Source organism: Pongo abelii, chromosome 15 (assembly GCF_028885655.2).
Source record: "Pongo abelii isolate AG06213 chromosome 15, NHGRI_mPonAbe1-v2.0_pri, whole genome shotgun sequence".
NCBI lineage: Eukaryota > Metazoa > Chordata > Mammalia > Primates > Hominidae > Pongo > Pongo abelii.
The window spans coordinates 49,191,569-49,206,911 of record NC_072000.2 but is presented as its reverse complement, the minus strand read 5'-3'; the positions used below and the strand labels follow the sequence as shown (position 1 = coordinate 49,206,911).

The 15,343-nt window shown below is 37.3% G+C and overlaps 1 protein-coding gene across 4 annotated transcripts in view; it reads left to right on the top strand.

Annotated features, from left to right (window-relative positions):
* Window positions 1–15,343, top strand: part of MIS18BP1 (MIS18 binding protein 1) — a 51,333-nt gene that overhangs the window by 7,168 nt on the left and 28,822 nt on the right. For all 4 annotated transcript variants that reach the window (XM_024231923.3, XM_054530078.2, XM_054530077.2 and 1 more), the window contains 6 exons: window positions 100–734; window positions 4,609–4,722; window positions 4,964–5,448; window positions 9,754–9,827; window positions 11,494–11,624; window positions 14,627–14,714. In XM_024231923.3, the coding sequence (XP_024087691.2) occupies window positions 191–734; window positions 4,609–4,722; window positions 4,964–5,448; window positions 9,754–9,827; window positions 11,494–11,624; window positions 14,627–14,714 (1,436 nt within the window). In that variant the 5' untranslated portion in view covers window positions 100–190. The remainder of the gene's footprint in view (window positions 1–99; window positions 735–4,608; window positions 4,723–4,963; window positions 5,449–9,753; window positions 9,828–11,493; window positions 11,625–14,626; window positions 14,715–15,343) is intronic.

Here is a 15,343-nt window from a genome sequence, read left to right as displayed (position 1 = left end):
TTAAACATTTTAATTAGTATAATGTTGTGGAAAGCAAATAAACTTTAAACATTTTCTGCACCAAAGCGTGATAAAGGCTGATTTTACATTGAACTACAGGTTTCTGTGGATCCCTTCTGAAGTTCCATCTGAAAATTGTGCTTAAGTGGATTTTCTGTTAGAAGAACTTGGTTGCTACTCCCTTGTCAAGATGATTGCAACACCTTTGAAACATTCAAGAATTTACTTACCTCCAGAGACATCTTCTCAAAGGAGAAATCTACCCATGGATGCAATCTTTTTTGACAGCATTCCTTCAGGCACACTTACTCCTGTAAAAGATTTGGTGAAATATCAGAACTCCTCTTTAAAATTGAATGACCATAAAAAGAATCAGTTCCTAAAAATGACAACTTTTAACAATAAAAATATATTTCAGTCAACTATGCTAACAGAGGCTACTACCTCTAACAGTTCTCTTGATATCAGTGCTATAAAGCCCAACAAGGGTGGATTAAAAAATAAAGCAAACTATGAATCACCAGGAAAAATATTTCTAAGAATGAAAGAAAAAATACTGCGTGACAAGCAAGAACAGCCATCAAGAAACAGTAGTTTGTTGGAACCACAGAAAAGTGGAAATAATGAAACCTTCACTCCTAACAGAGTTGAAAAAAAAATATTGCAGCATACCTACCTATGTGAAGAAAAGGAAAACAACAAATCATTCCAGTCAGATGACAGTTCACTAAGAGGTTAGTTTTATGTGTTAGCTAAAAAGCTGTAATGTCTTAAGTGTTTAATGTTTCAGACACTGTTTTAGGTGCTCAGAATATAGCAGTGAACAAAATGGACAAAAATCCTTGCCCTTGTGTAGCTCATATTCATGTGGTGGGAAGACATCATTAACATATTAAATAAGTAATTTTTGTGGCTTAGTAGAAGAGGAAAAGTGGAAAGAGGAAAAAAGAAAAAGCAGAATTAGGATGATGGGAAGAGTTGGAGGGGGATGTAATTTTCAGTGGGATGGTCAGAGTAATCTTCAGTAATTTGAATTTGGGAATTTGAGCCCACAAAATTGAACGAGATAATAGATAACATGTATCTTGAGGAATAGGGAAGGGTGATCTAGGCAGCTGTTACAAACGCCTTGAAATAGCATGCCTGACATGTTGAAAGACTAGCTATGAAGTTAGTGTGTCATGGAGTGAGTAGATAGAGCTCAGAAGGAAGGGATAAATAAGAGTGGGTCAGGTAATATAAGGGTCTTGTAGGTAAATGTAAGAGTTTTGACCTTTACTGTGAGCAGAATAAGCCATTGGAGTTTTGAGCATGTGAATGACAAGATCTGACTTATGAGGGTTTTTTTGTTGTTGTTTCTTAATTAACCATTGTGTACAATGACAGTGTTTTTAAAATACCACTCTGGCTGTTCTGAAATACAGTTACTGCAGTAAGCTAGATGACAGCCAGTGTTGGCTTGGTTCAGGTGTTAGTAATGCAGATAGTAAATGTGCAGATAGTAAATGGCTGGACTCTAGGACAGAAGGAAGGAGGAATGGAGTGCAGGCTCATTAACTAAGATTTTGTTATGTTAATTTTGATAACTTCTATTAAAAATCTAAGTTTAGGTATTAGGGTGTTGGAAAAAACTAGTTGGAATTTAGAGAAGTGATCAAGGTGAGAAAAGTACATTGGGGAATCATTAGCACCTAAATGGCATTTTAAAAGCAATGAGATTAGATGAGGTCATCAAGGAGTAAGTGTAGAAAGAGAAAACACTCAAGAGCTGGGTCCTGGGGTACTCCAGCATTCGGAAGGTAGAATAAAGAGTAGAAAGGCCGGCCGGGCACGGTGGCTCATGCCCATAATCCCATCACTTTGAGAGGCCGAGGCAAGTGTATCACCTGAGGTCAGGAGTTCAAGACCAGCCTGACCAATGTGGAGAAACCCCATCTGTACTAAAAATACAGAATTAGCCGGGCTTGGTGGCGCATGCTTGTAATCCCAGCTACTCGGGAGGCTGAGGCAGGAGAATTGCTTGAACCTGGGAGGCGGAGGTTGTGGTGAGCTGAGATCACGCCATTGCACTCCAGCCTGGGCAACAAGAGCAAAACTCCAGCTCAAAAAAAAAAAAAAGAAAGAAATAGAAAAGAGTAGAAAGGCCACTGAGAAGATGGTGAGGAAGAAGGAAAACCAGGAGAGTGATACTGTGAAAGCCAAGAGAATGAAGTACTTTAAAGTGGGAATTGACAGCTGTCTAATGCTCCTAATTGGTCAAGTAGGCTGAGATTCTACTGCTCGTTTTAGCACTGTGAAGGTCATTGGTGACTTTGCTGGAGGGCAGCTTTGGTGGAATGGTAGCAACGAAAACACTGCGTGAAAGGGTTCAAGAGAGAATGTGACAAGAGGAATTGGCAATAGTGAACATAGACAGCTCTTTTTGAGGGTGGCAAAGAAATAATGGTAATTGTAGTTTAAGGTTTTATCATTTTTAATACTTGGTGAAATACAGCATTTTTATATGCTGTTGGGAATAATGGAGTAGGAAGAAAAAAAATTGAAATTGCTAGTATGATGCCCTTCAGTAGTTGAGAGGAAATATAATCTAATGCATCATTAGCGGTTTGACCAGAACACAGAAAGACCAATTGTTAACCGAAAAGAAAGCCGTTTACACAGATGTTGGTGGATCATTATTTTATGACTTCACAAATAATCTGAAATAAGTAAAGTCATCAGCTGAGCAAGTATGGAAAACAGGTATTGAAGTTTGAGGAGGTAGAGGTTAGAATAGTTTGGGAGAGGCCCAAATTTGATTTCCTGGGTAACACAGAAGAGCTGTTTAAGATTTGTGGACATGAATTTAAAATGGAACCAGTAAATATGGCTGTGAGTTTTCCTTTAGCCCTGTTTAGCTGCTAAGGTGCTGGTGTAGAATGTGGGGGAGTTGGATTTAACTGGGTTGTAATTTTGCCAAATAGAATGAAGTGAAGGACAAAGGAGGGTGTGTGTGAAGGAGTCATGATGAAATTTAAGCTGATTAATAAGGGCAAAGGATCTGAAGGAGATGAGGGATTGTGAAGTGTATATTTTATTTGGATAGTCACTGGATTTGAGAGAATGATCTGGAAAGATGACACTACAACAATTGAAATTGAGATTTTAATGAGTTTCAGTCATTGATAAAGATATTTTTCATGTATTATCTCTTTTAATCCTTTCAACAGACACTATGGGTAGATGCCCATTAGTGGTCTATAAATGGGGATTGTAAAGAGTGTAAGTCCGCTTGCCCTATGTCTCATAGGTAACAAGTGATAAGCTGATAACTGAATATAGGTATCTCTTAGAAAGCCCATGCTCTTAACCGCTACACAGTAGGTTGTGGGTATATTGTTGCATTTCCAAGACAGTGACATATTCTAACACAGAGTTTTCTAAGGGAGTTTGGGGGTAGAAGTGGGGAGACTCACAAAGTCATCTATTTGTCATATAGCCTGGGAGAAAAGGAAGAAGCAAATGAAATAATGCATATTAAAATTTTTAAATATAATAAGGTAGCATTTGAGAGTAAGAAATACCTGACCATTTTGAGAATCTGGTGACCCTTTCCCCCAGAAAATATAAACACAAATACAAACACAAATTTTGTATATAGTTTTAGAAACCTTTTAGAGAGTCTACATGAACCTGGGACTCCCACATAAGTGAATAAATATAACTTATTGCATTTGATTGAATTACTACTGAATTGCCTTGCCATTTCTTATAGAATGAGTTAAAGATATAGAAACTTATTGTTTCTTTTTGTGACGCGTTGTTATAATGAAATCTTTATATTAAGATTCCTGAGACCAAAGTGGCATACTTATTAAAGCATAGTCACTACCAGTTTTTTCAAGTATAAAATTTAAAATTAAACATATAAGATAATTCTTCTCAGTCTCAAATTTTAAGTCTATTATCATCCCCTTTTTGTGTGAAAGAAACTACATTCGAGAAACATTAGACTTTAAAAACCTAGGAGGTAAAGCAGAATAAAATGTAAGCAGTGCTATTAGTCCTTATTTGTCTAGTTGAGAAACCTACAACTTCTGAGCATTTGAAGGCCTACTAAAAATTGTCTAAAGGATATAAATTATGGCTGAGTCTGCTGTTGCTTCTCAACATTTTAATTTTTAAAGAATAAATTACAACTCTTCGACTGTCTTTCATGCTTTAGAAATTCACAGCAACCAGAAACAGAATCGGAATTTTCAAGACTGGGTGAAACTTTATATTGTAATCTTAACATATACATATCCAATTTGTGGCAGCACCAGAATTCCAGATCTCTAGGTTTCTAAGTCCAATACTTTTGTCTAGAGCTGGCGAGTTGTGTTTAGAGAAGGTTTTAAAAAATTCTTCCTCACCGTAATGTTGGTATAGAGAATGGGGTAAAGGTATGAGAAGATAATACAGCCAAAAATATAAAAATACATGTAACTGTCATATATTGCAAAAGTACTATACTGGTCTGATCATTACTAAATCTAAGTGTCTTTATTTCAAGAATTTTAAAAGCTGTTTTTTTCTTAATGACTAATACAATTCAACTTCTTCTTTCTTTAAAAAATAAAACCTTAGCCTCAGTCCAAGGAGTTCCTCTAGAATCATCAAATAATGACATTTTCCTCCCGGTCAAACAAAAAATTCAGTGCCAGCAGGAAAAGAAAGCACCACTGCACAATTTAACTTACGGTAAACTATTTTTGGTTTGTTTTCCGTTTGTTACTTAAATATATTGTTAAATGTTCTAGGTAATTACTTTCCTTGTGTGGGCATTAAACTTTAGCTGTGGACAAAAGCTTGAATCATAAAAGAGACACTCAGAGAAAGACTGGGCAGGAGGGTGGAACATTCCTAATCTAAATTTATCTCTTTTAATTTCCTGTGATCCTTCTATAATTTTTTGTTTTGTTTTGTTTTGTATTTTTTGCAGAACTTCCAACTCTGAACCAAGAACAGGAAAATTTTTTGGCTGCAGAAGACCCAAACAATACATTAACCAGAGCTCAGTTGGCTAAACAAATTTTTCACTCAAAGGAGAGTATAGTTGCAACCACTGAGTCCAAAAAGGATACGTTTGTTTTAGAAAGTGTTGATTCTGCTGATGAACAATTTCAAAATACTAATGCTGAGACTCTCAGTACTAATTGTGTTCCTATTAAAAATGGCAGTCTGTTAATGGTTTCTGATAGTGAGAGGACAACAGAAGGGACTTCGCAACAGAAAGTTAAGGAAGGAAATGGAAAAACAGTGCCTGGAGAGACGGGTCTTCCAGGTTCCACGAAAGATACATGTAAAATTGTACTTGCAACACCAAGACTTCATATAACAATACCTCGGAGATCAAAAAGAAATGTTTCAAAGCTTTCTCCTCCAAGCATATTTCAAACTGTTACAAATGGAGTTAAAAAAAATCAGGTGGGAAAACTTTTAAGACAGATACTTATTTCTATTTTTGCCCCATTCTTCAAGAGCTTGAGCTTTTAATGTTCTCTCATTATTTTTTTTCTAGCTAGGATTTGAACCTGTGTGCTTCACTATTAACTGTCTTCATTATCATGTTTTATTATTTACTGCAGTGACAGTGTGACATAGTGAAAAGAACAGTGAGTTGAATGTAAGAAGCCCCACGTGTTAAGTCTTATCTTGCTCTGTTACTAGTTGTGTAGTCTTCAATAATTTACTTGTTCCCTTTGGTGATGAACATTTGAATCATTCCTCCTCTTTTTTTCTGATACTTATGGTACTATTAAAATAGTTAGATCAATTAAGATAGAAAGGAACTGTAGCATCTGAAGATTTGAGAATTTTTCCCAAATTAAATACAGAGTAATCAATAAAAGACTTTAGAGCATCAAACTGTTATATTAGGACAAATTCTCTGAAGGAAGTGGAATGGAAATACAAGCTTAAGGAGGAAGATGCAGTGTAAAATTTCCAATTGTTAAATGTTTGCCCATTAATTAATTAATTATTTTTGAGCCGGAGTCTTCCTCTGTCACCCAGGCTGGAGCGCAATGGCGTGGTCTTGGCTCACTGCAACCTTCACTTCCTGGGTTCAAGTGATTCTCCTACCTCACCCTCCTGAGTAGCTGGGATTACAGGCGCCTGCCACCGTGCCCAGCTAATTTTTGTGTTTTTAGTAGAGACAGGGTTTCACCGTGCTGGCCAAGCTGGTCTCTGACTCCTGACCTCAAGTGATCCTCCCACCTCGGCCTCCCAGAGTGCCGGGATTAGAGGCATGAGCTACTGCATCCAGCCATTAATTCTTAAATGTATGATGGTGGTTATCAAATTGAATTGGTGTATAAATTCCATCTAAATTTTAATTAATAATTAATTTTTTAAATGAGGCCTTACTTTGTTGCCCAGGCTGGCCTTTTGGGCTCATGCAATCCTCCCACTTAAGCCTCTCTTGTAGCCATCTGAATTTTAAAGAGTGACATACCAGTTATGGTTTTAGATCTCAATATATTCGCTAGAAATCCCATTATTAGAAAATATTTAAATTTTATTTATCTATGTATTTATTTATTTATTTTGGAGACGGAGTCTCACTCTGTCGCCCAGGCTGGAGTGCAGTGGCACAATTTCAGCTCACTGCAACCTCCTCTTTCCAGGTTCATGCAAATCTCCTGCCTCAGCCTCTCGAGTGGCTGGGACTACAGGCACATGCTGCCATGCCTGGCTCTTTTTTTTTTTTTTTTGGATTATTCTCATTAACATATAAACATGTTGAAACATGGCCTGCATTTTTTAAAAACATGCAAACAAAGGCCCATCTTTCCTTTATCCCCTGTCCAACTCCAGCTGCTACACCACTTTTTGTTTCCCTTATATAGCAAGACATTTTGAAAGAGGTCTGTGTATTCATGGTTGGAGTTGAGAAGAATATGCTGTGCTGGAAACATATTGGAGAGCTATCAGCATAGAAATGGAATTAAAAACTATGACACTGGAAATACAGCCTAGAGAGTGCATGTAGGTAGGGAGAAAATTGAGGGGGCAATTGAAAGGGCAATGTCCTTACCACCTAAGGTAAAAGGAAATGATTACAGGTGTGAGCCACCACACCTGGCCCCAAAATGTCTTTTTAAAGAAGTGTTATGCTTTATATTTTGTATTCCAGAATCTTTCCTGATTTTCTGCTACATTGCTGGCCATCCCTTCTCAGTCCTCTTTGCTATTTCCTCTTCCTTTCCCCAGAATCAGTCCTAAAAATGTTGGAATTACTGCAGATCAGCCCTAGAAATGTTTCTCTACCTACATGCACTCTCTAGGCTGTATTTCAGTGTCATAGTTTTAAATTCCATCTCTATGCTGATAGCTCTCCAATATGTTTCCAGCACAGAATATTCTTCTCAACTCCACACTCGTGTGCAGTTGTCTGTATGACTTTTCTATTGATATCAGATAGGCATCTCCAATTTAAAATGTGAGAAAATGTGAGATTCTTATTCTTGATTTCTTTACCATATCTTCTCCATTGTCCTGTATTAGTACATTGTAATACCATTGGCCCCAGTATTTAGGCAAAATTTTAGATTCATCTTGGACTCTTGTTTCTCTCTCATGCTCCACATCCAAACCATGAAGAAATCCCATTGGCTCTACTCTCCTGAATGTGGCCTCTTCTCACTGTTCAACCACTACCTCCTAGTGCAGGGATGACTGTCATAGCCTAGTGGTCTCCCTGCTTCCAGTATTGCTTTTCTCCTTTTTCAGTCTGTTTTCCAGACAGAAGCTAAAATCTTCATATGCCTCATCTCTACCCAACAGTCCCTTAAAATATCAAATTTTGTCATTCTGTTCAGAATCCTCCAGTAACTTGTCATCTCAATAGAAAACACTAAGCCTTTACCATGGTTTACGGAGCTGTACTTAGTTAATCCTGGAGATCTCCAACCTCAGCACTTATTCCCTCTCACTTACTCCTTTCAAATTATGCCTTCCATGCTGCCTACCTGGGTCTTTGCGCTGACTCTCTGTGCTTAGAAGAGTCTTCTTGCTGATATCCATGTGACTCATTCCTCACTTTATTCAGTTCTCTCTTCCAAGACATTCCCTGACTGTTTTGTCTTAAAAAGCACCTCATTTATCTAATGCCTTTTATTTATTTTTCATAGTAATTATCACCACCTGACATTTTCATATTTGTTTAGATGCCATTATCCTGCTTGCCTCCACCCCCCACCCTAACACACACACAAGAATGCTGGACCTAAGAGGGGCAGCTGTTTACTTTCTCACTGAATCTCCACTATCTAAAATAGTGTGTAGAACTCAACAAATATTTGTTGAATGAATAATGAATGAACATTTTGATATCTTATATAAGCAGTATAATAGTATGGTACAGGATTATCATCTCCATCTGACTGGTGCGTTGATATATCTCAGGTAGTTCCAAATGTGGGAGAAGGCAAAAAGAGAGTATTATTTACTGCTACTTTCCCAAGTCCTACCTATAATTTTTTACTTTTTTCAGAAAGAAACATTTAAAAGGGGCTTAAAAACAGAAGCCATATCTGTGTCTTGGGTGAGGGTAAGACAAGATGGTGGATCCCCTCGCCATTACTACTGAGACCCACGGCTTATAAACTATCCTACTTATAATTTTTTATTTTTATGTATTTACTTTTTGAGACAGGGTCTTGTTCCATCACCTGTTGAGGCTCACTGAAGCCTTGACCTCCCAAGCTCAAGTGATCCTCCCACCTCTGCCTCTCCAATAGCTGGGACTACAGGTGTGTACCACCACACCCAGCTAATTTTTTAACTTTTTTGTGGAATCTTACTATGTTGCTCAGGCTGGTCTTGAACTCCTAGGCTCAAACAGTTCTCCCGACTTGGCTTCCCAAAGTTCTGGGATTACAGGTTTAAGCAACTGTCCCCAGCCATCACCTCTAATTTTTTAAATGAACATAATCAACATGTGCCATAACAAAGACTGTCCCATTTTAATGTCTTTTCCTGACTCAGTAGAAAACTACCACTGGAGAATTTGTTTTTATTTGTAAATGTGTAACTTTACATATAAAGTAAATTGCCACTCGAATTATTCCATAAATTTTGACTTTTTTCTCATCAGAAGCAGTTCAGTCTTAAATTTTATGAAATTTATATTCAAGAATTTCTTTGCATAGATTGTCGTAAAATGTTTTCCATTAGAATGATATTTTACTTGTAGTAAGATAATAAAGAGTTCTCTGAGCTATTCAGATGTTTACTTTGGAATAAAGTACTGTTAAATCTAGATTACCAGCAGTCACCTTTTTAGTTTGTAGAAAATTGGAATACAGGTCTAAACTTTACAAAAAAAAAAAAAAAAACTCTTTATTTTTTTAAGGACAAAACATAGCTGACTCCTTTTCACTCCAAGTTACTGGGCTTTTTGCAGGACTTGGTGTTTTAATCTGTACCTTGGGATTTTACATGATTTTTTTCCCCACCAGTTGAGATTTGGTGATAGAGTATTTGAAGTATAGTTGCTTCTTGATTGTAGAACAAATGCAATACAACCTGAATTCAGTCTTTTCTGTTTCATTGTATACAAGAATTTTACCTATTGCTATTTAGAATAGAATGTGAATCTTACATCGAATGGCACTAAGGAATATTTGGATTACTTAGACAAGTTTTTTCTTTTAATGTAAGTTAATTTTGTAATGCTTGTGCTGCAAGTAATACAGGAAATATGTTCTTTGTTTTATACTTGATTAGGTAGTTCAGCTACAGGAATGGATGATTAAAAGCATCAATAATAATACTGCTATATGTGTAGAAGGAAAATTGATGTAAGTATACTATTTCATTATTCTTTTAATAAAACTTTAGTTATGTGTAAGCACTTAAGAGGTAATGCATGAGAAATAGCATCCTCCACAAAACAAAGACCTAACAAGGTTATGAACTGAAGGCAAAAAAGTAAAATTACTGTGCGGGTCCTAACCATGTTGATTGCTACCATCTTTCTTGTTTTTGCATGTTTACTCAAGTTTTTCTTAAAATAATGACAGTTCAAATTTGTATAGTTGTTTATTTTTTTCCGAGGTGCTAGTAAGTGGACTGGTATTATCTGCTTAATTATATATGATCAGTTAATATTTACTACATGCATTTCAGTCCAGATTCTCACATCTAAATTGGGACAACCAGATATAAATTACTGATCCAGAAAAGGAATCAAAATTACTTAAAACTTTGCCATACAGCTACATATTAAGTAATCATTGGCACTTTCTGGTTCTCCCTAAAGTGAGAGCATCACCAGGTAAGTGGGCTTTACCTAATTCTGCTACTCTATTAGCACCATTTCCTATTCTTCGAGACCAGTTTCTCAGTGCTACAAATATTTGTAATAAAAGGTTATCACTGTTCTCCAGCCTGGGTGACAGAGCGAGACTCTGTCTCAAAAAAAAAGTTATAACTGTTTAAGGTACTCATATGTAAGTTTATAAGTGAATGTATAAAATCTGTATTGTCCATTCTTTATCTGTCTGCTTTGTGCCCATTTCCTTACTATTAAAGATGCAGTGTAGATTGCCTTTGTTGGAATTCCATTGCTGCTGCCTACTATCTGTATTACCTGGACAAGTTATTTATCCCGTCAGTCTCACTTTCTTCATCTGTGCAATATGGATAATTGTATTACTTACCTAGTTAGTTGTGCTGAGGATTAAATGAAAGGCTAGAGAACAGTGCTTTTAGAGTGTTATTTAAATGTTTCTTAAATAAGTAAATAAAGCAAAAGAGAATTGAAGAGAAGTAATACTGTATTAAGGTATAATGTGTGAGTTTAATCCCAGTTGACCAAAGAAAAGTAACTTGATTTCCTTATTTGTCATGCTTATCATTAGTATGTTTATTATTATTAGCTATCTGATGAATGGGACAGTGTTCATTTATCTAATACATCTTCATATTTTTTTCTATTTCATATTCTTTAAAGAAATATGAAGAATAGATTTATGGGTCAGTGATTTGATACAGTAATTTCTTTTTTCCCCACTTAAACCTCTTTTGGTACCTTCCAAAATGTGTAGCCAGGGTGAAAAAACACCAGATAGCTGGATCCAATCTACTTTCTGCATAAAAGCTAATGCAGTATAGACCCCGAAGGAGAAGAACAGGGAGATCATTCTTTGGAAGCTTAGCATCAGTTAAGCTGAAGCTGCAAGTATTTATTGCCAGCATCAGATACTGAGACAAGGCCTCTGCTCCTTTACTAATAATATTTTGTAGGAGGGACATGGTTTGGCCACAGTATAGTTTTTTTGGTACATAATCTGAGGATTATAATAGCCAAGCAGTTGAGTTCTGCTGTAATGTTTGGCCTTCAAATATTTTGTAATTAGACTAATAACATTCTTAGTGTTGCTGTAGCTAAAGTGTAAAATTATTTTCTGTTAGAAATTTCTATATGAATATTTTGACCTTACCAAAACTATTTTTTTTTCCTAGAGACATCACTAACATATATTGGCACAGTAATGTAATTATAGAGCGGATTGAGCACAACAAACTTAGGACTATATCAGGCAACGTTTATATATTAAAAGGCATGATAGACCAAATTTCCATGAAAGAAGCAGGTAAATGACTGTCATTATTGATAAGTTATTTTAAGAAGTAAAGCAGTTAACCATGTTTCTCACAGTAATACACATTTTTTTAACTTTTTAATTAGGTATTTTTAAATTATGAATAAATCAAAAACAACTGATAACTTGTATAAAATTGGTAATTTTTTTTCTGATTTTTATCACTCTTATTGACAATTTCTAATAAGTTATGTGTTTTTGTTTTTTTTTTTTTGGAAATGGAGCCTTGCTCTGTCACCCAGGCTGGAGTGCAGTGGCACGATCTCGGCTCACTGCAACCTCCATCTCCGGGGTTCAAGTGATTGTCCTGCCTCAGCCTCCTGAGTAGCTGGGACTAAGGTGCCTGCCACCATGCCCAACTCATTTTTGTATTTTTGGTAGAGACGGGGTTTCACCAGGCTGGTCCTGTGCATGACCACTTCCAACATGGCACAAAAAAATGATGCAATAGCAACTACAGGTAGCTGTGGATAAATAAGCCTGGAACAACACCCGTGGTTTCCTGTGGCCAGTCCTTTTCATGCACAGGATCCACATATGCCCCCAGGGAATGGATACAGAAGTGTTAAGAGGCTTGGGGTTTTTTTTTTTTTTTGGAGATGGAGTCTTGCTCTGTCGCCCAGGCTGGAGTGTAGTGGCGTGATCTCAGCTCACTGCAACCTCCACCTCCTATGTTCAAGCGATTATTCGTGCCTCAGCCTCCCGAGAAGCTGGGACTACAGGAGTGTGCCACAGTGCAGAGCTGATTTTTGAGACAGGGTGTCACCATGTTGGCCAGGCTGGTCTTTGACTTGTGACCTCATGTGATCTGCCCACCTCAGCCTCCCAAAGTGCTGGGATTACTGGCGTGAGCCACTGTGCCCAGCCTAATTTGTGTGAGTTTTAAAATATCAAATGAAATACTCCTTATTTACAAGGAATTATGTTATAAGAATATAATTTAACTCCTTGATTCCTCTCTTTGTTGAACCTACCTGGCACCACCCCAATCCTGGTGTAACCTAATTTTCCCCCTATGCCTTGCACACAGCTGAATATAACTGGAGAAAAACACATCCAAGTAGTCTAAATTTATGTTTACTAGCAACAAGTTACAGTCCCTTAGTGGTTTCTTGGTGCTACTTGGTATCCTACCATATTTCCCTAATTCATTCACTCTCCCAGCCTTCCTGATGACTCCTTCATATTTTGACAAATCTCCAATACCTCCTCCTTTTTACCCTCTCTCAGATGGGCAAAGTAGGGGAGAGGGCAGAGCACCTGAGCAAGAGGAACAATCAGAAGGATATTTCTTTACCACATCTACTCACCTGCTTGGATTAGCACCTGCTTTTATTATGGATGAACTAGCACGTTACTGTCTATGTCAGCCTCTCCATTTGTACACTAGCTCTCATTTTCTCTTTTACACAAGGACGTTATTCCAGTAACACTCCCTTCTCCTTTTTTTTTTTTTTAATTTCTCTTTTAACCACATTTCTCCTTTTAGCCAGTATTGCTCTCATTTATAGCAAAACAACTCATATAGTTTGTTTATATTTACTTCTGTAAATCTAATTTCTCTTGAATTTTCTTTCTTTTTTTTCCTTGAATTCTCTTTAACCTCCAGTTCTTCACCAAAACAACCTGTATCGAATTCACCAGTAGCCTCCACATTGCTACATTCAGTATACACTTTGAACAGAGTTAATCATACTTACCTTTCTGAAATACTTGACTTAGCTTCTCTAATACCATATTCCAATTTTTATGCTGCCTGACTGCCTGTTCCTTCTTAGTTTCTTTGTGTATTTCTCCATTTTTTCTAATAATGGGGTAGCTTGGGGCTCTTTCTATTAATACACTGCGTGGTGTGCTGATTTCTTTTAGTCATTAAATATAATTTATATGATGATGAATGCCAATTTTATATCTCAAACAAGACCTCTCCCCTTAGTACCCAATTCATTTTCCACCTGCTTATTTGACATCTCCACTAGGATGTCTGTAGGCATTTCAAACTTAATAAATCTAAAACCTGATCTTCTCCCTTAAATTTGCTTAACCTATATTCTTCCCCATCTTTCCATGTGTCCAGTAGCCAGAATTCTTGGAGGCATCCTTAAATTCTCAGTTTCTGTCATACCCACATCAGTGTGTGTGTGTCAGTACATCCTATTAATATATCTCCAAAATATATCCCAAACTCAGACCTCTGCAGCATCACTGTAGTCCAGACTTTCCTCATAATTTGTCTGTATCATTACAGTGGCCTCCTAACTGGTGTCATTCTTTCTCACTTTGCTATTCCACAGGTTCTTCTCAAAATAGCAGTTTGCTTTAGCAGTCCCTTTAAAGTAAATTAGATCCTGTAGCCCCTCTCCTTGGAATCTTTCCATAGCTTCTCATCTTGTCCAAAGTAAATGGCCAGTTCTATAAAATGACTCTAAGGCCTTATATTATAATCTCTCATGCTTCCTACTGCCTCTGTTACCCATCTGAGTGGCCTCCCAAGTTCTAACCCCCACCTCATGCCACTTCAAGTATACTGGACTCCTAATTGTTTCAAACAGGCCAGGTATACTCTTGCCTTTCCCTTTATGTTTTGTTTCCAGTATTCTAACCCCATATTGCCACGTAGCTCAGTCACTTTGTTCAAATGATGCTATTTTATTGAAGACTTCCCTGATTATCCTTTTTTAAATTGCTGTTCACCCCTCTACTCCCCCATGAACATATCGATACACCTGTCCACCGTCCCTGCATAACCATCTAACAAACAAGATATTGTACTTACTGGTTAGCTATTTTTTTCCACATTAGAAGGCAAGTTCCATGAGGATAGGAGTTTTTGTCTGCTTTGTTCACTGCCAAATTCTGAATATCTATAATAGTACCTGGCACATATTCAACAATAGGTGCATATTTCTTGTATGATATAATGAATTAATGATATCTGTTTAAAATTCTAGGCTTTTAAATACTTTTTGTTGTTGTTGTTTATCCTTAAATAGGATATCCAAATTATCTCATAAGGAAATTTATGTTTGGATTTCCAGAAAATTGGAAAGAGCACATTGATAATTTTCTGGAACAATTAAGGTAAAATGTTGTTTTATGTTTTTAGAAGTCAACTTTATTGAGATATAATTTACATTTCATTATGTGTGTGCCACCATGTCCAGCTAACTTTTGTATTTTTAATAGAGATGGGGTTTCGTCATGTTGGCCAGGCTGGTCTCGAACTCCTGGCTGCAAGTGATCCGCCTGTCTCAGCCTCACAAAGTGTTGGGATTACAGGCGTGAGCCACTGTGCCTGGCCTGAGGTACAATTTACATTTAATTAAGTGCACCTGTTTTAGGTATTTGTTTGTTTGAAATGCCAGTTTGTTTTTTTTTTTGAGATGGAATCTGGCTCTGTTGCCCAGGCTGGAGTGTAGTGGTGCAATCTCGGCTCATTGCAAGCTCCGCCTCTCGGGTTCACGCCATTTTCCTGCCTCAGCCTCCCTAGTAGCTGGGACTACAGGTGCCCACCACCACGCCCGGCTAGTTTTTTTGTATTTTTAGTAGAGATGGGGTTTCACCATGTTAGCCAGGATAGTCTCGATCTCCTGACCTCGTGACCCACCCGCCTCGGCCTCCCAAAGTGCTGGGATTACAGGCGTGAGACACCGCGCCTGGCTGAAATGCCAGTTTTGAAGTTTGCTTTGGCCTGTGAAGCGTTTCAGAAG